Source organism: Argopecten irradians, chromosome 1, assembly GCF_041381155.1.
Source record: "Argopecten irradians isolate NY chromosome 1, Ai_NY, whole genome shotgun sequence".
NCBI classification, from domain to species: domain Eukaryota; kingdom Metazoa; phylum Mollusca; class Bivalvia; order Pectinida; family Pectinidae; genus Argopecten; species Argopecten irradians.
The window spans coordinates 9327862-9354680 of NC_091134.1; the positions used below are offsets into that span (position 1 = coordinate 9327862).

Consider the following 26819-nt stretch of genomic DNA (forward strand, 5'->3'; position numbering starts at 1 on the left):
TGTTACCCGTCGTTTTACTAGCTCCACTAAAACTTAGTTCTTCATCTAGATTGTTAGAATCAGAAAACGACAGGTGTCATACCTCACAATCATTCGGAAAATGCACTGAATTTACCTAGGTGATTTATTACAAGGCAAATCATATAGTTTTCTCCCAAAACATCCTGTTGTTTTGTTACAATAATATTGTCTGTGTAAAAGATAGGAATAATTTTGGTTGTTATATTTTGTTTTCCAATCTGCAAAAAAGAAATCTGTTGACTTTCCCCCTCTTCTACCCAGCTTGCTCTAGTGTCTAATTACCTTTGATTTTCTTATATTCTTTTAATTATTTTATCGTTACCATCGTTTACATTAGTTTTTCTTTATCAACATATATATAATATTTCTACGTTGTTAACCAGGATATAAAGATGTTTTTACTACAGTCATTATCAATATTCAGGTATTAAGTATCGTATCGCTTCTAGTATAGCTATTCCTGGTTACCAATGATATACAGTGTTAATCATATCCTCCACAACGTCCCCTATGGAGTTGGGGAACATATTGTTTTTGTTCCGTTGTTTCTACTCATTCTTATTCGTCTGGTATACTCTATATATCATGGAGGTTGATCTGTGCTTTTACATTATTCGTCATCAGTAAAATAATATTTGTAGTGAAGGGCGATTGCCGAGACCACGACGATTATCGACTTTTCAGTGCGACGTAACGAGAAACTTCTTTATTTCGATAATCATCAATTGTTACGAGGTGAAATAACAAAATGGTTTATAACAGCAACCAAACCACAAGATGTGGAGTTGTCAATAAAGGTTATTCATTTTGGCCATCAGGACCTGTCGTCTTTTTTCAGATGTCTGTCTGCAATTTTCGTAGGAATTGGTATATTGAGTTTTAAGGGAATGCCGAACAATATGCCGACATTTCAAATAAAAAATATTGGTTGTCATGGTAACGAAATGGAGGACATTGATTGGGTGAAATTTAGATGATGCTAGAAAAAGTTGAAAATTGGTAAAGAGGGGTTTTGAGGGATACCGAACACAATGCTACGACTGATGGGTTATTTGGGGGACATCGATCTGTAATGGTTCCCATTACAATCAGTACTTGTTCTACATTCAACATTGAAACACCTTAAATAGGATTAACTGAGTTAAGGATTTGTGCAATGAATTCATCATTGATTAAATTCCTAACATGCCGATATTGATTGAGTTTTACCTGCGAGGATGAACTTCCAGGTATCAACAAAAGTGAACGTACCAACGCGAGAAGCGTGTAACGATCGATTTTTCTGCTGTCTCTAGTAAATAACACATACCCGCTTATATACGGGTATATAACGGAACACTTCGACGAAAATCGATAGCAGATCAGGGAAAGGCGCCAGGGACATTAACATTGGAGGCAGTTATAGATACTGAATAGAATAACAAGACAAATAGGTAAGTCTAACTTTGGTATTGTTTGAATGCTTTTGTTTCAATTTTTCGTGGAAGTAGTTGTGTTCCAAGATTAAAGAAGCAATAACAGGTCTGTGTTCTGGGCGGTCAAAATGAGAGTTAAATCGGTATCACATGTGTCCATTGGAGGCAGCTGGTTGATCCCAGAGCAAAAGGAGGGACGATCAGAGTGGTATCACCAATAGGATAGAGTTTGGTAGTTAACATACCAAAAGAGAGAAGGGGGGGGGGGGGGGTCTTAATAGTGGGATGAGGGTTATGGTTGGAACTATTTGAATTTCAAAGCTGGATTTTAACAGATCTCATGTAAGTTTAGTTTCCAGTGGGATTAACAAGACAAGAGAAGTATTTTTTATTTTGATTTTTATCCCATAGAAAATGTATGGCTGTTAACAAATAGTTGGAAGAAGCGCTTCCTGACAAAAATAAACTGCAATAAACTTTTCTAAAAATGAAGCAAAATTGATCGTGGTTCTATATTCATATGAGAAATAGATTAAATGATGTTCTTTTAATAAGTATCATACGTCAAGATTCATCTATTAAGAATCCAGCCATTTTAGAAGGAAAACTATGGCTATATTTCCAACCATATTTTTGCAGATCTAAAGGAACACAGTTACAGTATTGAGACAGACATGGACCTCGGAGTCTGGTTCTCGGGTTTGTTGTTATGGATTACACTGAACACCTACAGATGTCAGAACTACCAGTCCTACACCTACCAAGCGGGCAAAGCCCTAGCAGAACCGGGATTTCTCAATCTAACATTACCAGACATGTCTACATGCTTTTCACTATGCCAGCAAATCATTAAGTAAGTGATTTGAATTGAATTTTTTTCGTTCGAAAAAGGATATAGCCATTTTACATTAACTTTATATTCATTTAAACGAATACTCATTATAGCGTTCATTCCTGGGACCCTCGTATGTGCTCAATATTCCGTATCGAGTGTCCTTGGTGTTAATATTTTATGTTAACCACAAACTAATTAGTGTAATTCTAGCTTATCAAACCTGAAGCATGAAATGTTACAAAGCTTAACCCGTGTTGACGTCGACTTTCTAATTATCTCTCGAACATTTTTATTTCCCACCTGTACAATATTGGCACACAAGTCGAAAAGATGATACTTGAAATATCTACCTAACGAAATGTAAGCAAAACAGGTAGGTGGAACAATGTTAATTATAGGTGGACAGAAAGAATTGTACGATTCTTTTAAAAATAAAATAAAATTGTACTGTGAAAATAATTGTTCGTCTATATCTTGAATACTCTGACGTCATCAGCCACTTAAACTATTGGCCGAAACATCATTCCCGGCTAGAATACGAGATTGGCAAAAGAGGTATTATTCTAGCCTATCGAACAAGAAATATGAATGGCTCTTTCAAGAAAATTTGAAAATAGCAACAACCACGCGTAACCATTCGTATAAGTTCGAATGACGTTTTGACTGTAACTGCAATATTGTTAACGTCTAATGATAGATAAGTAAAAAATGAATAAAAAAATATTATTCAGGAGACCGTGGCAATACATTAGAGGTCAACAATTTTTTTCGGGGTCTAATTTTATCTTTTTATGTCATGTTCGTGAATCGATCGTTACGTTCATTTATATTCTAAACGTGATTGATTTTTTTAATACTTGTGCGATACACGAGTTATGTTGATAAATGGTTTATTTCGATCAATTCGTAAAACTAGGCTTGAGACATGATATACATCGATTTGCAGAAAGTTTATCAAGCATATTATATTTGTTTAATGATTTATTTGAAACACCGATAGAGCTTACAAATGAATTGGCAGCACGGTTGATATAGATCGTTACGTAAACACGACAAGTGAAACAAAAGTACACTTTTCCGCCATTCCTATGTGACAAATGGTATATTCGAATTTATTCCGACGGTATGAAACAAAATGGGAAATTATCTATTTCCCTACAACTGTATTACGAAATCATTTTTACGTTATGCACATTGATACACATATTTTATTTCGATCAGCCCGTAAAACTTGGCTTGAGACGTGATATATATCGATTTGCAAAAGTTCATGAAGCATATTATATTTGTTTAAGGATTTATTTGAAACACCGACAGAGCTTACAAATGAATTGGCAGCACGGTTGATATAGATCGTTACGTAAACACGACAAGTGAAACAAAAGTACACTTTTTCGCCATTTCTATGTGACAGATGGTATATTTGAATATCTATCATTAAAATGTATTCCGACGGTATGAAACAAAATGGGGAATTATTATATTTCCCTAGAACTGTATATTAATATCAGGGAATAAAGGATGAATGATATCAGGTTCTACTCGTTTAGTCTGGTTGTAAATGATATTTAATTCACTTCATTATCAAGCCAATCATAGGTTGATAAATAATTCTGTCGAAAATGCACTTTAACCATGTTTCCTCAGATGTGACTCTGTCAGCTTTGACACGAACAGTAAGGAATGCCAGATGAACGCTGAAAATTCTGTAAGTGGATCCATATCTTCGAAGTCTGGATACCTGTTCAGTGATGTCACGACCTCAGCGGTACGTTAACTCCAGTCTCAACCAAAATCATATATTTCTGAAAATTTTATTTTATTTTTGTTTTGCCTTACAGTTGAATTTGCAGTACTTACACGCAGATAATTATTGGTTGTACTAACCCAAAATAACTGTGGACAAAATTCTACATTTGCAGACTTGCTTTGCATGTTTCAAACGGAATAAGTCAAGGTTTAGGCATTGATTATCAACTGATGTGTGACGTTACTAATTATCTATGTTTTATGCATAATATATATATATTGATTTTGGGTATTCTCACAAACTAATCTAGCCCATAGTAAGCACACGAAACAATATTTTGTACAAGACTGTCATATATAATTATGCATGTATGTGTCACAAGAGGAATGGTCCTTTTGATCTATATTATTAATATTCACTACGGTTTTAGAGTTTTTATAAATCACATTTGCATATACATGTTTATTTTTTGTTAATATTTGTTAACATTTAAAAGTTCGTATACATGTACATAGTTATTTCTTTGTGGATTGGTTAAGTTCTTTGTCATCTTAATATATCGAAATATATTTAAAACGTTCTCTTTTAAATATTTACTATTGATTTTTTTCTAGGGAGCTGGTGATTAAACAAAAAATTACTAAAGTAATGGAATTATTAAAGTTAATTACGCTTAAGTACGTTTACAGTAAATCGGCTCCTATTCAAACGTTTTAACGTCCTTCACTTGTTTATGTTGTACAGACTTTGGTTGGAGGATGTGCCACAAGTTCCTGTGCGTTAGAGGAAATCTGTATCATGGATGCGAATGGTGGAATGGCAGGATGTGCAATGGTGCAAGGTTCTTAGGTATGCTATTACGTCGATCGTTCTGTGAAATAAAATATACCGATTGAAAACTCCTAGATTTTTGAAATGTCCTCTCCTATATCGGATTTCGCCAAGGACAGTATTGGGACACTGTTTGGAATGTTACAGTGTAATTAGGGACTTTACACTATAATTGTTTTCTGAAAGATTATTTTTCCTCAAGTAACTAAAGTAAGTCAGATTAAAATCTACGAATAAATATTGAATGATTGAAGAGTAAAATAGAAAAATCAAGATTGTTTCCCATTAAGGAACTATTTTTATCGATGCAGTGTTAAGTGAGAACCTATGCTTTACTTGATAATTAAAATAATAGAATTTTATATCTGTAGTTCAAGTAATTTAGACCTATTTTCACTGTAAACCAGTTAAGACATGAAAGTGATGAAGAAATTGCTAAACCTTCGACAATAGAATTTCTCTGATGGAATACCTTGTATATGAAACCTGATTTTTTTAATACATATACAAATGTATTTCACATCTTCGCTAATGTTTTTATATGGTTCACTTCAAACCGTTGTTAACCCCGCTTTGCTTGCAGTATCACTTGCCCTGTGAGGCAATGCCTGCCACCTGGATGTTATTGTTATAGACTTAATGGTATATTTTAAAGTTTACTGACTTCGTGCATATGAGAAATATACTGTATTACAAGATGAATTATCTTATATAAGCTTATTACTTTTATAAAAAAGACAACCTAGCCTGTATTTGTTTTATAGGGATGTGTTTTCTTGAAATAAAATGTATTTCACTATTTTATCTTGAAGAGCTTTATTTTGGTATTCCCCAATAACGTCACCCTGACCAATAAAACAGAATTATCAAAATTAATATGTTTGAGGACAATAGATATGATATATTCTACAGGAAACGACAGTTTAAATGGGCCTGTTGGCATTCTTCACTATTTACCGGCTTGGTACAAGATATGATTGAAGATGATTCAAACAATTTCACATTTCAACTTCCCATGTTTCTCATGAAAACTAGAAATACACATTTATTATAGAAAACAAGATACGGAATACGATGATTAACAAAACTGAACATTCTATATATTCTGTTGATGGATGACGGAAATTATAAATGCCATGTATATATGAACTCATAGCATGTAGTTTGGTTATAGATTACTAGTATTAATTCTTACAACCTTTCAAAGTATACCAACTTTTAATATAACATAAAAAGTAAAACTTTTATCATTTTAAACTATCGACAATGATAATATTTTAAACGATTGTGTCTGAAATGTATCATGGTTGATTAATTTGTACCAACACCTAATCATACGTATTTTCGTTTTGTTTTTGTGAGTACATGTATACTGTATAAGGGAGCTTGATAGTAAGTAACGCAAAACTAATGAAATTAACCATAATTACGTTGCTTTTCGTCGAAGATTTCAGGGTTGATATTGCATTTGATGAATACTTTTGAAAAGCGTATCGGCAAAACAAAAAACAGCAGAACCACTAGTCACATACTATAAATTTATCCAATATTTCAAGTGCAATCTCCTTCACCTTACCACTGATATCATCACCGAAAAGTCATTCCGATGAATTGTTTGTCTACAAAATTCTTTTGTGGAGTTAGGATTTAGCTATCGCTAAAACGTTTGAATTATTTCATTTGACTTTCACGACATCATCAACTCTTAAACTAGTTTAGGGAAAAAGTTTATATGAAAAAAATCAATTTCATATTACTTAAACTGCTTTAGAACGATGTAACGCTAAACATTAACATTTAAAAGATAATGAGATGGTGTGTGTAGTTAAATAGAACGCGTTTTAATATCGAAGTGACGGATGATACGGAACTTTGGTTTTGTGGTCACCACTGACACAGTAGGCGAACTCCACTGTATGAATACCGGACATTGCGACCGCCGAAGCGACAGATTTGTTTTGAAAACACAGTATGCATATGATCAAAGTCAAGTTTTCGATTCTTTAGCACGATTAAGAAGGTTGTCGGAAAATATATAATATATATATACATTATCCTTTGATGCTAACTTGTACTTCTTCGAAAATGACATCTATAATTACCTGAAAATATATCGAATCAGTGCCAGAAGTACCCTCTTCGGCCGATAGTCTCGCAAATTTTTTGAATAATTAGCTCATATATCATCTTTCACTTACAGTTTACGAATTCTTCCTCCATTTGATTATGCTTTAAATCAAAGCACTTCTCATAGAAAGCATTCGAACTTTAGAAAACAAATTAAACATCGATTATAAACAGCACCTTTGGACACGGTACTGTATGGCTTGTAGCGGGAAGACTGTATGTTGATAGCGATTTTGGTTTTATATGACTGTATACATTGTTGGATTAATCATTTTGTCTCTTAATGAATTAAGACCCTTTTTCACACAGATGGATAACTTGGATAATGGAGTTATTGCCCAAAAAGTTGCGAAGATTTTAATGACATCATTAACCACTGTATACAAGAGTAATGTATGTTCTGTTCTTAAAATTGCATTTGTAAAAAATACATCTTTAAAAAGAGCAGTGAAAAAACTAAAGATTTTTCAAATAATTCCAAAAGAGATAATCCTTAGGGAATGCATAAAGTCTCGTATGATGAAAACTGTGGCGTTCATGTACACATACATGGTTTGGCATCTCTCAAAACTCCAATGTACCAATGCAATATTCACTGAAAACAGGCACTATCTGAATGTTGACCAATTAGAAGCCAGATAACTTGAAAAAGGAATTCCCAACAAGAGTTTCTCCATTGACTTGGTTATTTGATATCATTAGAAGTAGTGTAATGATTAAACCGGTACACCTATGAACCCATAATCGGGTGTTCGAAGCGCGCAAAGAGAATATTTTTATTTTTGTTTTTGTAATTTTTTAACAATGTGTTTCAATTAAAATGAAAACTGAAACGTTAATTTAGATGTACCTTCTATATTAATGTATTGTAACAAAATAGTTTCCGTTTTTAAGAAAGTTTCAACATCAAAGTACACCTTGATTATGTTTCTTCTCGTAAAACTCCATGAAAGCCTTCTTCTGATTGGTCGGAATTTTCTAATAGACTTTCTTCGGCAGATGCAGATCGTATCAAGTAACCTACGGTTTTAGACATTCGGAAGAAGAAAGCTAGTTGGGAATAAGTGAAAATAAAATAAATTAGTTGTCTTTTACGATTATGCAATAGGGGCAGCAAAGGCAATTCTAACATCCAACATGCAGGGCCGGGCTAATTACTTGAGGACCGACGATACCTATAAACTGTCGACTTTTATCTTCAGTTATTATTAATATGTTCAGTTGCAGAAAGGCATTATTTTTATGAATTTGTTTACAGTATAACTCTAAAATTTGATCCTATGATGATATTGGATTATAAGTAACCAGATTCTTCTGACGGTTCCATTTTACAATAATACCGATGCTGATGGTAATATTGGAAATAGGATATTGTCTTATTTAATGTACCCTTGTACCCTTTTAAATTAGTATCTCGTGTAAGTCTTTTTAGGCTGGGAATTTTAATTTATTGTATGTGTACAAATGTAATGTAATGTAGCATTTTGTTTTAAATGTGTGACATTATAATAAAAGGTATCTTACTTACTATATAACCACCATCCCGGAATTACAATACATCCACAGTTCTAAGCTATTAACACGTATAAGTAGAAACTTCGAATTACATACAAACTAGAATTGAAATGCTGAAAATATGGCTAAATATCTTACATCAATAATATCAATAACGTCGTAAAGACTCTAGATATGTTCCCGTGTATACGGTTGTTATTTTGTATTCGTTATACGTGTGGTTAAAATTTAAAATGAAGTTGAATTTAAATTGCATAGTGTCATTAATTAAATGTGTCTTTATATAATATACTCAACACTGGTATATGTATCTAATACGATGAAAAGTTCGAAGAGACACATGCAGCAAATCGCTAGGAATCGCCAGTAGAATCACTACGAACCATACAGTCAATTCCGTCATGACCAGCTACAAGTCATACAGTAGCCCCGGATAAAAGACATGATTGTGGACATTCTAAATAACAGTTTTCACATACATTGTCAGGTTTTCTCTCCATACATAATATTTTATTATGAATCATTCAATATTTCGCCCAATTTTTATCAGAATTACAGAAATTAGACCGGATCGAATGCTGGTGTTGTTGATTTATGGTTGATTATGAACGATTATAAAGTGGTTATCAATATATATATAATTATACCGATTGCAAAAGTTAAATAAATAATCGCTGAGTCTATTTTAATTTATAACACGATATATAAAGTCCATAGAATGATTAAAAGACACATTGAATATCAGTACCCGCTAATCTATTTTTAATCTCTCGCTTCGGCGGTCGCAATGTCCGGTATTCATACAGTGGAGTTCGCCTACTGCGACTAATATGCACATGTGCTCGCGTGTGAACACGTGTGCTTATGTGGTAGGGTGTGAAGAGTGTAAATATCATGAACTGTTTTAAACCAATGAGCCGATTAGCCCCAAGATAATAAAGGATCGTACCATAACTATTTAATTAACATTAACTAGACAATGCATGACGATAACATGAATAAGTTACAAGGCCATCCTAATCGATAGGAAAACCGCATTTCCCACAGTGATGCATATTTATTGATCACTTACACAAAACATTAATGGATATACAAGTATCATAATTTTACAATTCATAATGCTGTGACATAAAAATGCCACGCTAATTCATTAAGATAATTGAAAACGCGGGAGACATACAATATTCACTTCCCTAATATCTTCGGAGTAGTTCATTTGTTCTTTGTATTTGCTGTTCCTTTCAGAATACTTTAAAAAACATATTTTTCAAAAAGGGAATCAATACTTATTGCAGAAGTCGCAATAAATACGATGGTGAAACAGTACCAAATTAGTCGTACCGCTTTGTCTGTTTTAACCTCGGTAGTTTCCAATAAATGTGTTTCAATTAGAGAGACTAACATTACCTCCGTTTTGCTATCTAAAGCGCATTCAAGTTTGCGAAGCATTTTAATACATAAAACAGTTGTATATGGGCTATCAATACTATATCTAATTTTTTTATTTGGAAGATAAAACTCTAAGAGGATAATGAAAACCAGGACTAAAGAAAAATGAAGTCGCAATAAATACGATGGTGAAACAGTACCAAATTAGTCGTACCGCTTTGTCTGTTTTAACCTCGGTAGTTTCCAATAAATGTGTTTCAATTAGAGAGACTAACATTACCTCCGTTTTGCTATCTAAAGCGCATTCAAGTTTGCGAAGCATTTTAATACATAAAACAGTTGTATATGGGCTATCAATACTATATCTAATTTTTTTATTTGGAAGATAAAACTCTAAGAGGATAATGAAAACCAGGACTAAAGAAAAATGAACATTTTATTCTCATAATTAAACAAAATTGAAAGCGTTGTATTCGTATTAGATTAGTAAATATATTACATTGTCTTAAGACCGGATTTGTCTGTGGTGCCGATTTAATCTTAGTAGGACCGCAGATTTAATCCGGAACACATACCATAACCTTGAAAATAAAACTGTTTGTAAAAAAGAATGAAAGTATGAAAAAGTGCTATTTCATTACACACATGATGAAAGAAAGAAAAACAGACGTTATCTACACTTTAAATGAAAGAAGGAAAGGAAAGGTGTAATCTATATGCATTAAAAGAAAGAAAGAAGACATGAAAGAAAGAAAATATGTATAAACAACCTGTAGAATGAATGTCTAAAACCAGTGGGTCATGAATGAAAACGCCGTGTGAGGGTACAGGACATCTGTTTATATTTGGAAAGCTCATTCATCATAGTCACAAAACTTGGCTGCCTTCAAATGTATTCATGTTTAGGGCACTAAAGATGTTTTAATGTAAAAAAACAACAACAAAACATTAAGAAGATTTAGATTTAATTTAGGAAGTAAAAATGTTTCAATTTTAGTTGATTGATTCATAAAAAACTTACATAATTTCTTCCCAAATTTTATTATTATGTAATTGCTGCAAAAAGGAACAAGGTTACAGTATTGCGACAGTTATGGACCCTTATACGTGGCTCTGGTCTTTGATGGATTACACTGAACACTTAGAGATATCAGACCTACCAATCCTGCAACTACCAAGAAGACAAAGCCCTATCTGTGCCAGGATTTCTCGACCTTACACGACCTTAACACACAATGAAAACAAATTATCATATAAGTTGTTTTTATTTCAGAATATACTAATTTTATATTTATTAGCACTTTTAAAACCATACACATCACGGCATTCATTCCCCAGTTCCCCGTAAATATCGTGTCGGAGTATTAATGGTATTAATATTCAATGTCAGCGTCAAAACTTATCTACAGCTGAAGTCGATTTCCTAATTATATCTATAAGACATTTTTATTTACCACATGTGGTGTATTTTTTACACAGTATAAAATGACGAAAGGAAATAATGAACATCGTGAATTATCAACAAATATATATTTTTCATTAAAAATCTCTTCATAAAGAAGTAGGGTTATAGAACCAGGGATACCACAAGACTAACCGTTACCCGTTTCCTCGATGACACCTGCCATACAAATCGAGGTCAAATCATCATCGCCATGTAGATATACCGGATGATAACAGACCCCGATTTCGATAACATTCCTAAACTATAAATGCTATGTTCTACATCAGATTTAGCTAAGTGGGGGACCAGTAGTCGGTCAGTTATTTAGTAATTTTGATGAATTTTTTTTATTTCTGTGAATACAATATAATTGTGAACATTACTGGTAATGATAAATTAATATACAATTATCGCAAAAAAAAAAAAAAAAAAAAAAAAACTAAAAAAAAAAAAAAAACGAAAAAAAACCCCAAACAAACAAACATTTGAATTCGCGTTCGAGCCTTGTTGCGAAGTTACCAGAAAATTTTGTATCTCGCAAAATTAAATTTTTAAAGCAATAAAAATGTACAAAAGCAGCAAAATTCAATGATGTCTTTGAACTTCATAATTCAAAATATTTTAAAATAATTATCCTAGAACGAGTCTTATCTATCTGTTACTTATGTTACAAACCAGATTAGCCAAATTTGATTATTTATTTTGAATGTTTTAATTATAAAATCAGCATTTCCTGAATGAATAGTTTTTTTGCGGAAACAGTAAAGATAAATACATGTATTAAACATCTACGCATCTGAATATCTTTTTGCCTACGAAGTTTCAATATTACGCCAGTCAGTATTATTACTCAAACCTTTTAAACTGACTTTTGGCCATACTTTCTTCCACCCATCAAACATAAGAATTTTGTTTTTATGTTTTGTTTTGAGAGCAGTAAAATGATATATATATATAGGGTATAGATTCGCTTGTACAGTATCTATCCGAATGTTCAATGTTATTTCTTTGATACCAACAAAGTTTAACAATAATTAATTACAACTCCTATGCATAATAAAGCTAAAATGTTGATTTGAATTGCAAAAATAAGACTTTTTTGTTATATCATCCAGTTACCCTATGTGCGGTTTGTATATGAGTGGTTAACATTTGGGAATCAAACAGTAAATATTGAAAATAATTACAAAAAGCACACATTCTAAACTGAACAGAATGTAAACTTTATTTATTATATTGATATGATGCATAACAATAAAGTGAAATGTTTCCGTGATTCGTTATGTACTATGTAGTGTAGCTACAATTACCAATCAACTTAGTACAACTTGCGGAATACAAATTGTAAATACCTTTAATATTTTGTTCGTCTTTTTGTTCCATCTAAACTATAATCTAAGTATTTATATAAAAAGAAAATCAATTCACATACCAAATATTTGCCCCGAGTCTGTCAGATTTATTTCCCTTCATTCAGTAATACTGGCGGAATGAAACGAAGGGAATTATCTCCGATAGATCAAAATACCACAAATTTATTTCGTTATCATACCTTCAACATTTCGACAAAAAGCTAGTAATTGTCAATTGTCTTGTTTCGGCGATGCACAATATTTCACATCATAGTCCAACTGGTTTCCGTCGTTTCCTATTTTATATGACTGTACATTATTGTACCAAACACTGCAGTAGCACACAGTTTCTTCATCCTTATAGAAGATGATACTGATACGAGATGTAAAACATGTATTAAAGGTAGATTTTGCTCATCCAAATAATTTTTTTTTGTAAAATCCGATAAACGGAAGAAAAGGTGAAAAAACCTATTAAAAATACATCAATTTAATTTCTTAATGCGTATGAGATTGAGCAAATGGGTCTTGAATACAAAATAGAAGGAATTCTTGATTTATTACGATCGTGGATTGTATGCAAATGAACTGCGATGGATAGTGTTGTCGAAGTTTCGTGCATGCGCATTGTTACGCACTAAAAATAAACAAAATGGCTGAACGAAAGCGTGTGAGAAAAAAACATGTATCAGAATCGGCATCAAAGAGAAGGAAACTAGAATGAATCGGTAGCATCCTCGGATATCTCTAGGGAATGGAACTCAGAGATGGCATGTAGCAATAGAAGAAACAGAAGCCACATTTCATGCGGACCTCGCCCGAATTCTGTTTGGTCGTGTTGCACGTGGTGAGTTAAATTTCAACACATATGCCAGCGCACATACGGCGGCAGACTAACTACATATATGTTTGATGTACTAAGCTAGCGAGCGTATGTCAGTAGTTGAAGTGTTATAGATTATATGACATGTAGGTTATAAACTATCTATCGTACTTCGATTTGTTTTTTTTTAACTAAACATGCCGTGGCAAGACTGTCACTTCTATCTGACATTTTGTTGCACGCTTCCGTTTGTTGATGCGGCCTCGTTTTGGAAAAAAAATACGTCATGTTCTATGTAAATCTTGACTTCGCTCTATTTTTTGAGGAGTATTTTCCTGGTCAAGCTAGGCAACTGACCACCCATATTGTTCGCTGTACGCATCGAAAATGATCTGAAGTACAGGATATCTATGTACAGGATAAATTTCAATTTCGTAGACTATATTTCATTGGGCGAAACCTACCTTTAAGGATACAAAATTGCATTGTCTGAAAGCATATTGCACATAAAATGTAGGTGAATGTGGGCCCAGATACCTATTCAACTTCTAACAACGCACATGTCAAATTCATGAATATGTACAACTTTATCACGTTCTCACATTTTTGTGTTTTATAATTTGTTTTTTTAATTACAAATTTATTTCGTTATCATGGAAATAAGAAAAGTTGTACTTAGACATCCGGTCCTCTTCTCAACACTGGCAAGCACTTCCTGTACCTATAATTATTAATTAACATATCATAAATGAACGATTTAAAAAAGATACCGAGTCATAAGAAAGATTTATTTACATATCTGCAATCGGTAATAGGTATTATGTTTGAAAAATAATGAATATTTACAGTTTGCACTGACATGGACTCAATAACCAAGTTTTCTAGTATTATCTTTATAAGTGTATAATGATAGAACAACTCGTGCGGCGATTCCATTGTTACGGGAATAGTAACGTGGGGTCGTGACCGCACTTTTGGTGGGAAAATATAAATGACTCGATTCCAATCAGCTGTTCAATCGAATTCGTTGACCCTGGCGGGAGATTAAAATATATTGGTATTTGAATAAAAATCATGCAACTGTCGGGAGAATAAATAATATTCATTTACGTGAAAAACTGAAAATATAAGGAATAGATTTTGATTTTGTTGATGTTATGAGGGTAAAATGATAATTGAGCCCGTGTAAATTTTATGTAACCCGGCTTCGCCGGGGTTTCGTAAACTACACGTGCTCCATTATCTTTATACCCTCATTACCTCAACAAAATTAAAAAAAAATCCTTAAATATCTACCAATTTCGAAAAAATCGCAATCCAAATAATAATTATAGCAAAAGAATACAATATTGGTATATTGAAAGAAGCGTAGATTCACGCCGCTACTCTGAAAGAAGTGACAGTTTTTCAAAAGCCAAAGACAAATTCGGGTTCAATGATGTTTTCTTTGAAATCAATCTTGTTGGTGGATATATTGAACGTGCTGGGTTAAGATACATTTGTTTATGATACTTAAGATTTATTAAATGCTGTCGGGGGATATTTTAAACCCTAATTCTTAAACATTTTTAAATACGTTTTGTGGGGTCTAGATATATCAAATACATTAATTCCCATGTAAAATGCATGTAACCTACTGTTATAGGAACGGTACCTAACCAATCTGTGACCACTTTTTATGAGTGAAAGTGTACATTTAAAGGAAGAGGAAAGAGTCAGTTTACTTGTATTTGGTTAGAAAATACATACCCAACAGAAGATTCCGACCACTGCTGCACAAGTATTTCGAACTCTTTCAGCAGTTACGCCAGCAATGAGATCTTGTGCTTTCTTTGCGTCCTCTGCCTGTATAGATTCGACATCTAACGACGCCATCTTTTTTATCAATGAGTTGTCAGATACTTGTGCTAGAGCTACTTTTGCTGTCCTGAAATCCTACAACAAATCACAGAATGGCACAGACTTTATATATAAGACTGATTGCGAAATGAGTGCATTACACTAAATGCAAACTGTTTTACTGGTAATATGCCTGTAAAAATGATAAGCGATTAGCAGTGCACATAGATTTACAAGAATTACTTTATTTTTCTCTCTTTCCTAACAAAAATTCGTACCTACATAAACCACAAAAAAACCCCGGATGGATTTTACTTATAAATACTCACATCTCCGTTATGTCGTCTATATTATTATAGATACATTTAATATAGGAGAAGGTGAATGGATTCGTTTGGAATAAAAATTTTGGCAACCTAAAACGTTTTAAAATAGAATGTCTCCGGGATAAGTTCAATATTTATTATATTTATTCATGGTATAAGAACCGTAAAGCTTATTACAATATACTACTACATAAGTGCATATATACACATAGGAGAAGTGATATAAAAATATGATAATATTATGTAAGGCATTATATAAATGCATTTTCCTTTGGATTTGATTCCCCTAGAAGTATCATAGCAGCTGCTAAGGTATCTTTGACAGCCTGAGGTGGAGCAGCTCAACGTTTTATTATAACGAGATCCTGTTGTTTTACTTCGGCCATTTTGAATTTGGTGCTTTAAACCTAACCGATATTCGACCTGCTTTGCAATATAAATACGTTCAATGTTATAGTGGTGTGAACTATAATTTATATACATATACTCGACGAGGAATTCACATTGTACACCGATGAAGCCTTGGCACCTACATAAACCAAAAAAAACCCTGGGTGGATTTTACTTATAAATACTCACAACTACGTGATGTCATCTATATTATTATAGATACATTAATATAGGAGAAGGCGAATGGATTCGTTTGGAATAAAAAAAACACCCCAGGTCATTTAAAGGGAAATCCCAATTTTTATCTAGAGCTATATTACTCATCAACAATCTAAGCGAAGTCTGGGCCGAGATGTTGACGCTAATGTGAAATCTATATTGGCAAATCGAACTGTTATAACAAGCCTTATGAATGAATATATAGGATTTAAAAGCAAAAAATGCAGATAAGATACAAACGCTTAACTAACACATAGATAAATATCCGGATGTATCATGTATTCATCATATAAATGCAGTGAAAATGTCTCGTAAATTCATGAAATATTTCAGTTTTAATTCCACTGATTTATAACACAAACTTGCGCTCTATCATGAGAGGATATTTCAACTTTTGATGTGAAATTACATAATATAAATAATCCTATGTAATCTAATAAATTACAAATATTGTACAAGCAAAAATTTACGTTTTGCGTTTGAGTGTTCATTCTAAATGTTACGTTCCCAAAATGAGTGCCTACTTAAAAGAGCTATGAGTGCCTGCCAGCGGATAATTCTTTCGTTGTTTATACGTAAGACCTACTAATACGAAAACAGAACGGAAATCGCATACCCATTGTACTAATAAATCACAAAGGTATTTTTATTAACATGAGGTCAGAATAAAGGTAATAGTATGTTCTTAACATGGCTAAGGTAGCAGTCACACCACATGAAATTGGCGAACTAAAATCTCTGCTATGTCCTCCGAAGATAATCAAGGACATATTGGCAGCTGTCATGATATTGATAGGAGAACCTAACCCACGGGTACGTATTATTTATTGTACAATACATAAAATAGGTATTGGATATTATTTAAACCTATTATGAATATATATTACACTTTCTACTTTCTGCGGCATTTAGTTTTATATTTTCTTGCTTACTGTAATTTCCATAGCGTTTTATAGAGATTTGTGATAATACGTTATTTTGTATCTGTAATTGGCGCTCTTTTGCGACGACTTTTAAAAACAATTTCTTCAAATTTTGATGCAGGACTATGTAACTGCGCAAAAGGTGCTAAACCTAAAGTGCGATAACTCCCTGATACAAAGAATTTCGACGCTAGATGTCGCTTCCATCGCTCAGGAGGAGGTTGTAAAAGCACGCGGGCTCGTGGATGGATTGACAATTGACATTGTTCGGAATAATAATCTTGCTGTATGTAACCTATTTTGTTGGGTATGTATTATTTTAACTAAATAGAAAATGTAAACGCGAAACACGGAAAACGCGAAATAACGTATGGAAGGGATCACAAAAAATGAAAATGAAAGATTAAATAATGATTAGTCGAACTATTTTGAAAAGAAAGATCAGTGTTTCTTTAGGGAATCATAAAAAAAAAATTCTTGTAATGAAAATGTAGAAGATGACATTATCAACTCAATACTTTCTTGACTATATAACAGTCCATTTTGAATAAATTGCCTTCATATAGCTAGTTAAACCAAACTCCATGCCTCCTTGATTTGTTTCAGGTTCAGGAAGTATTGCCAATGGTGTAGATGGGGACGGACAGTTTAACTATCTCTACATAGAATGTGTGCTATAGCATATTAGACATGAAATAAAGATCAGCTCGTCAAAATTATTTCATATTGAATACGAAGATATGTTATGTCATTTACGTATAGAAGCAAATATGATATTAATGCAACAACCATTCTGTGTTTGTATGACCTGAGTATATATTGACTATAATATAAGTGGCGCATGCAAAACGTGGCAGTATTTTGAATGGTATAACATAATTAAATTGTAACCCTTTTTTGTTTTTGAATCACCTAGACTACCTTGAATGGACATGATTTTACAAACAAGTTGTTCTGTTTTCATGTATTTTGTTTATCCAGTCTTTTTATATTTCACCTTTTCATTTAAAATGCTCTACTGCATCATTAATCTTCATATATATCTTCATTTATGAGATGATTATCTGCAAAGCTCTGACATCTATATAGACCATAGATGCCATAGCAAGATAGTTTAATTCCTATATTCACATTATCAATTCACTTTACGGTGTTTGCATTAACATTGTTTAAGCTAGATCAGGAAAACTCTTTATCAACTACGATATAATCCACAACATGGAACAGCCGTTGTGACGGTGATCAGTCGGCGTCACCACGTCAACATTAGTGACGTCATAATGGTAATGTTTTGGGTGTCAGTTATGCCGTCATATACTTCACTTTGCCTTGGTTAGTTTATATAGTCGAAGTGACAAGAAAATGTAAATATAATTGTTTAATATTATACATTATTTTTCAGTTACTTGAACGTGATTATGCTCCTTTAATGTTTGATTTTGTTTGACCAATTACAATAAACAAATTGATTGACTGTTTGATACCACGTGTCCATTGTCATTCCTGGATTTTGTATAATGATGCTCTATTTCATAATGTACTAAGAAAGGAACTGAAATGTGTTATTTTGTACAACTCTAGCTGTATGCAACTACTTAAATATGTGTTGTAACTAAAAATAAATTATAACCGGTGAAACAAAACCGGAGTTGTTACGTTTAAACGAATATATTTAAAAGTATTTAGCCAAGGGAAAATACCTATAATCTGGACATCCCTCTTCTGTCAACAAAAACAAAGAATGAGTTTCCAATCTCTATGGGTATATTTTTATGCTAATATGAAATATATGATTCAGAACTAACAGTATATTATAATGGAAACAACGTAGTTAGCATATTGAAGTCATCTGATTCACATCGACTTCACTGATGACGTGCTTGGCACGTGTTCAGACCAAGTAACTGCTATATTAAGGACTAGCTAGGCAACGACAATAACAACACAATGGACACCAAATCGGTCAGTCTATTTATCGACATTAAAGGGATTTCCCAGTCCCTGTATGGAATCTTGTACGTAGTATGTGTATATAGTTATGAAAAACTTTTCTAGTTCGTGTATGCAACCATGTAGTAGGTGTGTATACTTATGAAGAGATTTTAACACAGAGTAGTTCAGAATCGATTTAGAACTTACTGATTTTACACGACGTCTAACATTATGGTTACGAAAGGGGACATTACTGAGATTAAGTCATTATCTAACCCTCCTCAATTGGTCAAGAATATCCTTGTGGCTACGATGGCACTTCTGGGCGTTCCAAACGTAGAGGTAAGCATACAGTATTTCAGAATTGTGCTTGTGATGAATAGATTTACGGAATGTTAGCTTATGCAAAACGGGTGTCCAAGCTATACTGCAATATTCTATCATAGCCATGAAGTTTGATTGTTATGTAGGTGAGGCTAATTATGATTGACCGATTAACAACTCGATTAAAATAAAGATCTTAACTTTTCACTACGTTATGAAGATCTAACAGTGGCTGATAAGGGGTCATGTTCAGATGACCTTTCACCAGTTCAGATGACCTTTCACCTAGCCAATGGAAACATATGTTTGATCACATATTTATCAAGATAGTATTGTCAGCGCATATCTGATTACTTTAGCGGTAAAAAAATACTTCATTTACTTTCACGAATTTAACGATTTGGCCATAAAATGGGGGTTCTTCACGGATAAAAGTTTGGTGATCTCTTCAATATCCCGCGAAAAGAGTATACGTTATAAATAAGCCAGCATGTATCAATTATCAATTAGAACACCTACTATTTCAAACATAAATGTATTGATAATGTGTCATTAATGAATTTTGCTTCACAATGATATTTTTTTTCTCTATACAGGATTACCGATACGTGAAAAGAGCGCTGGGCGATTACACACTTCTACAGAATATGTCAAATATAGACATTGATTCTGTATCTCAAGAGACAGCTTTAAAAGCACGTCAAATTGTAGATGGTATTACAGAGGCGGAAATCTGTAAAGTCAGTAAAGCGACAGTGTCATTTCTTAAATGGGTATGTATCTATAAAGAAAATCGAAATAAATTTACTTAACATTAAACGAAAATTAATTTGGTGTACGGAGGGCCGTTGTTGAGGGGATTACCAGTGTCGAGCCAGTATTATTATTTTTCAATTTCCGCTGAGAACTTGATAGCAGTATATTGCATAGGGTTGGGCTTATTATGGAAACAATTTGATTAAAAGTGGACAAGCAAATTCTAAAAGAATTAAGTGGTCCAAATAATGAAGAAATTCTTAAAGATGACATTAAATCACAGATTCGGAATCTGTACAGTCATACCTAATTTTAGTTATGTTTAATTTATATCAAATCTTTATTTTCCCTTGCTTATGAAACACCCACTTAAATGCAAAGCGAAATCCACCGTTAACAATTTAACTGTTGTTAGTAAAGGCTTTTTATAAATTCCCAATATTTAACAGTTTATGCGTTAATTTTAATCATCATGTTTGTTGTTAGGAATGTTCTTAAATGTACCTAAATGTTTTGTCTGTAGGTGAACCATGTAATAGCAGAAGTTGAGAAGAGAACAGGAGATCTGAGTGTAGCAACAAAACAAGAACCCACAGCTTGACATGCAGAATAAATACCCAATGTTCAAGTCCTTTCCTTACATGCTGTGCAATAGATATAGTATGAATCGGCGTCATATGACATACTGAATTCAAAAACTCCATTACAATCTATTATGTTATTACTATAATTACTCTATTGTTATAAACAATTTTAAAGCAGTCTTGTCATACGGTTCTGTATAAATTTACTGTTTTTTGTTATTATTAAATGATTTATAGTGAATTGTCTTAATGCTGCTGAGCAATCATCAACCTGGTATTTGTATAGTTGTTCTCCTACTAACGACACATCGACATGTGCCACCCAAAACACGTTCAGTGTGATGTTCACTTATAATACCTTTAAAACCTGTAATGAGCGTCATATCTCATACTTTGAGACTCCGATTTCGACCTATAAACTTCTCCAAAGTTTTCATCAAACTGTATGTAAATAAGTTCATACACAGTCAAGAGTATGAGAACTATTCATGGTATTCAAGTGCAACTCTATCAACGTACAAACATCGTACAATTACAGAATGTCGATGATTTTCTTCAATACGATTTGAAATATAAAATTATCAAATAATCATTTCAAATAGACTTATCTTATTATATGTGTGTTTGTTTGATTTATTATAATAAAATGTTTAATTATTTTTGATGTCTTGTTTTCATTTTTGTCTTAGAATGTGGTGCACTATGTCCCATTATTTTTATTTGTTGAGATTCGTGATTTGTACATGTATATCTAGACATTAGATTGAATGAACGTTTGGATAAATCATGTATACCTCAAGTCTCAAAAGCATTAGCTTTCGAAAGATCCAGAAGGACTACAACTAAATGAATATTATCATCAAAGAGAATCGTCTCCAGTCTTCAACCGTACTCTGAAGCATCACAGGAACTTATTCAAGATGTTTTAAAAGTGATCGCTAAGACATATATATTAGATAATTTTGATAAATTAGATGTGACTTGAACCTTCTGAAGATCATTTTTATATGAGGCAAGTCAGATATGGCTAAGACTGGCGATGCATATTCAAACTATATATAATGTAATAATCCGTTTTTCAGTGACACGTTCAAAAGAAAAAAATACAAGTATACTTTATATGTCCAAAATATGAGCGATATTCGTATTTAATTTTTTGAGAAGTCGTTTATACCATCAATTTACTACTGATGGCCTCACTCGCTCAGACCAAACATTTGTACAATTTTGAATCATCACCTCATTAGGATGCTACATGAAAAAACCATGAACAATATGTATTCATAACTTTTAAACATGTATAGTCGTTTATAGCAATACGGTCAATGTGACCTATTTTAGCTCCACCCCTCAGAGGCCCCGATGGTCAGTTCAACCACTTGTACAATTTGGAATCCTTATTTCATAAAAATGATAACAGCCAACCACTGTAGTATTGTTGATCACCATATCTACTTAATCATAATTCTTGTAAGGTATCAGAGTTTAATATGATACATTTCCCTTTAGTGGTACATGCTGGTCATTGACATCTCTCACAAACATACCATGCGCCCAGAACATATCGTTTACATCATCTATGTCATCAAATATATGAGTCACAATGGAAATGCACTCTTGAGAGATCCTCGTTTGGTTCTACTTCAAAATATTTTTTGTAGCTTTTTAAAGGTAACTATTTTTTGTAGCTGTCGTGTGGCTGTCGTCACAGTGGAAGTCTAAAGAATTCCGAATAGTTCTTTTATACAACAGTTGGTTCTTAAATGATATTGTCAAAGTTACCAAAGGTGGGTGTCATTGGATAACTCTTATCTTGTCTCACTAGGTTAAAAGTCATCTCACCTACACAGATGAGATGATCAAAATAAAGAAATATTTTGTCAAGATATTAACTCAAATAGATAAGATGGTTACTTATAGAAGATTGTGTATATTAGTCCTTTGCGACATAGAAAGCCCATAACAATTTGACCCTTATTCTATCACACTCAAGGTCATCACGCGCCTTCTACGTGGTAGATATGCTGTCACAAAGGATAAGAAAAAAAAACACTATCATGTAATGAACGGTCTGTCCGCATAAACCCCAACTTTAATGAGATTGCTGTTGCAATTTTGTTCAACTTTTTTTTAAAACTAAAACAAAATATCTAAGATATGGTTCGGAATGATATGTTCCAGAAATTTCAATAGGTGGGTATGCTGAGATAAACTCTCAGCGGAATAACTGTAGGCCCTTTTAAGAGAGAAATCCAGAGTAAAAACCAAAGACGTAGCTCATATACTGCTGTCCTGATTTATACATAAATGACGTTATTGGTCAGCGTAAAAGTTAACAGGTTAACAAGTTAACGTTAACAACATCACAGTAGAAATCTGAAGTCCGTATGATACATCGCATGAATAAGTATGGAGATAAAGAAAGCTGATGTTACGGAGATAAAATCTCTATCTTCTCCTCCGATTCTGGTCATAAAGGTCCTCAAAGCTACAGTAACACTTCTTGGGGTAAAACATGTAGAGGTAAGTATTTTTTTTATAATGTTAAGAAATGTAAAAAAAAAATATTAAGAAATTTAATGAAATATTTCACATGGTAGCTTTTGGGTCTTAGTAAGTCAGATGAAATCCTCGATACTCCAGGGGTTACTATTATTATCGTTATACCCACCGTGGACTATATATATATAAATATATGTCAAACTGAAAGCAGTTCAAGAGAAAATAAAACTGACCAATCGCAGACCTCCGGAGACTTCCTTGGATAATAACAGAGAGCGAGGTATCACTTGAAAGCCATACATTGTATCGTTATACAATTTTATTATCACATTACTTGTCTCATCTGTCAGAGCATGTCGTAAGTCTAAGATGAGATATAACGAAAGTGATAGTAACCTCTAGAATATCACAAATGGTATTCTTTCTACAATTCTTATAATTTGTCAAAGTGTAAAGTGGTCGTAATGTTTGAATAACATAATAACATAATAGTTTCAGTTACAGCTGCTCACATTAAAAACGGACTGACATAAAGCAATATAGTGTATTGGTGTATTCTGAAATAAATATAGAAACATGAGTAACAGAAATGTATTATCGATGAATAACTTTATGTAATTACTGAAAGTATAACAGTTTTGTATTGTAAGTAGCAATTATAAATGACTGTTGTCTAATGATATCATGTTTAGGTATGTTGGCTATGAAATTATGTTTAATTTCTGTTTCTATTGTCATTGTAGGAATTCCGCTATGTTAAAAGGATAGTGAGCAGTTCAACATTTCTGCAGGACTTGTCAAAACTAGACATAGATTCTATTCCTCGTGACACCGCTTCCAGGGCTCAGTGCTTAATAGACGGTATAACTAAAGAGGAAATACGTAACGTCAATCGAGCGGCAGCGTCATTTCTTCAGTGGGTATGTATATATAATAAGTTATTAATATACCTCTACTTTATTTACACTATATAAAAGATACTTTGTTAAATTTACTAGCTCCCTGCTTTTTCCAAAAACCTCTCTCAGCTGTGTGTTAGTCATAGAACTAGCACACCTCTGGAAGCTAGCACACCCTTGTACTCGGGTATTTCCGTTTAACCAATCAGATTTGAGGTGGGCGGGACTTGTTTCCGATCACGCCATCAGTTGCTAGGTGACGTAACAATTGGACTGAGCTAGTTTCCGATCACGCCATCTCCGTTGACGTACTCAGACGACGTTAGTATCGATCGGAAACTGTTACCGAACACGTCGCCATGTTTATCTTGTAAGTGAGAGGCTTGTGAAAAAATGTAATGGGGTCAGAGGACAATACCTTTTATACATGTATATAGGCTACCTGTAAGTGGTTAACGTCTCGGAATTTCAACAATATTTATATACAAATTCAAGTATTTTGCCTAGTGGTATAAATGTTGAAATATCGAGAAATCATAGCGGAATCAAATTTTAACCTGCGGTTTGAATAGAAGCAAAACAAAACGGACATAGAATCACAGTTATCATCTCAGAATAATTTGTATGTTTGAAGATAAGATTACGTAGATCGATTACAATGTAAAAGTAGGCCTATCTCAATCTCCAATGGCCATTATTGTACGCGACAGGAATAGAGAGAACGTTAGCGTATAAAAGAAATATAGTTTTAGTCTTATCATAGCTTTTGTAGGTATCGGTATATTAAAACAGTTAAAGTATGGGATTGAGTGATATATCAAGTTTCCGGTTTCCCTCGAACTTGCCTATTTCCCTCGGCTCCGCCTCGGGAAATAGACAAGTCTCGGGAAACCAGAAACTTGCTATATCCCTCAACCCCATACTTTAACTGTATAATTAGAAATTCAGTTTTTATGTTATCTGTATCAATGAGGTGCGTTGTGGGCGAGTGATATATGTATATATAATGCAACAACTTTGGAAAAAAAAGATAATGTAATGATGTTGTCCATTCTCCACTGCTTAAGTGTAATATCCTGTAAGTATGCCAGTTATATTTGAATAATATTTGGTATATTTGTACAAAGAAGCTGAAAACTAAATGCAAATAAAGAATTTGAATTTGAGTAATTAGGGGGCTCTTATACATTACCACCAGTCGGAAACGACATGGGCGACGTCGCAGAGGTCGGATGCTTTTCTCTAGGTACTCAACTTTTTCAAAATACGTCAAGTCTTTAAAATACCTGTCTCTTCATGTAGTTAAGCATTAACATATATCAATATGTTAGAACAGAAGAATAAAGAAAAGGGTGTCATTGTCAGATGGGTTGATATCGAGTCTGTACGCAATGATTTTTTGTAATTGTTAAAATATCATATTGATATCACCTCAGCTTGAATTTTTATTAATTACACAAGCTATATACCCTACAGCTATCCGTGTTCGGGAAGACGATTTGTACATCATTTTTATATAGGCTTAATATATTAATATATTTAGTATTTATTTAGGATTTAGAAATTGTTCATGGTTGTATTAGGGGCATTGTACTAAGAATGTTATAAACCGTGTATGCGGGGGATGGGAGCATTTAGGAATTATTTGTAAAAGGATACTAACATACATATTACATCAGTATATATTCCTTTATATTTAATCCCGTACTCGTATACAACATTTATTATGTAGATCCGTCCCGTACTCGTATACAACATTTATTATGTAGATCCGTCCCGTACTCGTATACAACATTTATTATGTAGATCCGTGAATTTCCTTGGTTTTTAGACCGGAAAATAAAGGAAAGATATGCCTCAAAGAGTTGCGGGTAAATTATTTGTTCCATTTGAGGTTCTTTTCAGTGATTTTGTTGATGGGTTGGCTCTTTAATTTTTCACGACATACATAATTATATTTGAAACTATGTAGCAATCGAGATTCCGTTAATATTTTTTCTTATGATGAATATTTTTGTACACATAGCATTGTCTCTGTTTTAGGTAAAACATATATTAGCTCGGGCTGAGAAGAGAACAGGAGATCTGAGTGTAGCGACAAAACCAGAACCCACAGCATGACAGAAAAACAACAACATCAAACTACACAGTGTTCAAGAGATTGACCGATATGTTTTGCAATATATATTACGTGTTTTCTAAATAAATTACAAGATTATCCTAACAGACTTATATTTTGTGATATATACCAAATATTTAAAGAAAAATCAATGTAATGGAATCAGTTATGTTTTGTTATAAAACAACTATTAATCATATACTATCATACAGGTGTGCATCATTTTACCAATTTTATTTTAATATAGTTTATCATGACTTTGACGTAAAGCCAATCAGCAATCAACATTAAAATATACGTTTATCTATGTATTCTCATCGTTAATATTAAATCAATCACACTTATTAAACAACAAAAGGATTCATATAACACATGGAAAACGGTGTTTTTCGACTAGATACTGATGTCGACCTAGAAACTTTCCCAAAGTATTTATCTATTACATACCTGTAAACCCTATTTGTTCAGAACGTTTCTTCAACTTCAAATATATTAATAGACAAA

General features: G+C 33.0%; 3 protein-coding genes across 3 annotated transcripts; all 3 read left to right on the forward strand.

Moving 5' to 3' along the window:
- The first annotated feature begins 1318 nt into the window (after window positions 1–1318).
- LOC138309428 (uncharacterized) lies at window positions 1319–5651 on the forward strand. Its single transcript, XM_069250617.1, has 5 exons — window positions 1319–1454; window positions 2076–2289; window positions 3919–4039; window positions 4766–4870; window positions 5436–5651. The coding sequence occupies exons 2-4, from the start codon at window positions 2111–2113 to the stop codon at window positions 4868–4870; spliced, it is 405 nt and encodes a 134-aa protein (XP_069106718.1). The 5' UTR covers window positions 1319–1454; window positions 2076–2110; the 3' UTR covers window positions 5436–5651.
- Window positions 5652–16946: 11295 nt separating this feature from the next.
- Window positions 16947–18680, forward strand: LOC138316794 (uncharacterized). Its single transcript, XM_069258451.1, has 3 exons — window positions 16947–17089; window positions 17321–17506; window positions 17806–18680. The coding sequence occupies exons 1-3, from the start codon at window positions 16967–16969 to the stop codon at window positions 17830–17832; spliced, it is 336 nt and encodes a 111-aa protein (XP_069114552.1). The 5' UTR covers window positions 16947–16966; the 3' UTR covers window positions 17833–18680.
- Window positions 18681–18788: 108 nt separating this feature from the next.
- Window positions 18789–21453, forward strand: LOC138316790 (dynein axonemal heavy chain 10-like). The gene is made up of 3 exons (XM_069258448.1): window positions 18789–19473; window positions 20052–20228; window positions 20735–21453. Exons 1-3 carry the CDS (start codon window positions 19363–19365, stop codon window positions 20810–20812), a joined length of 366 nt encoding a protein of 121 aa, XP_069114549.1. The 5' UTR covers window positions 18789–19362; the 3' UTR covers window positions 20813–21453.
- The last annotated feature ends 5366 nt before the right edge of the window (window positions 21454–26819 follow it).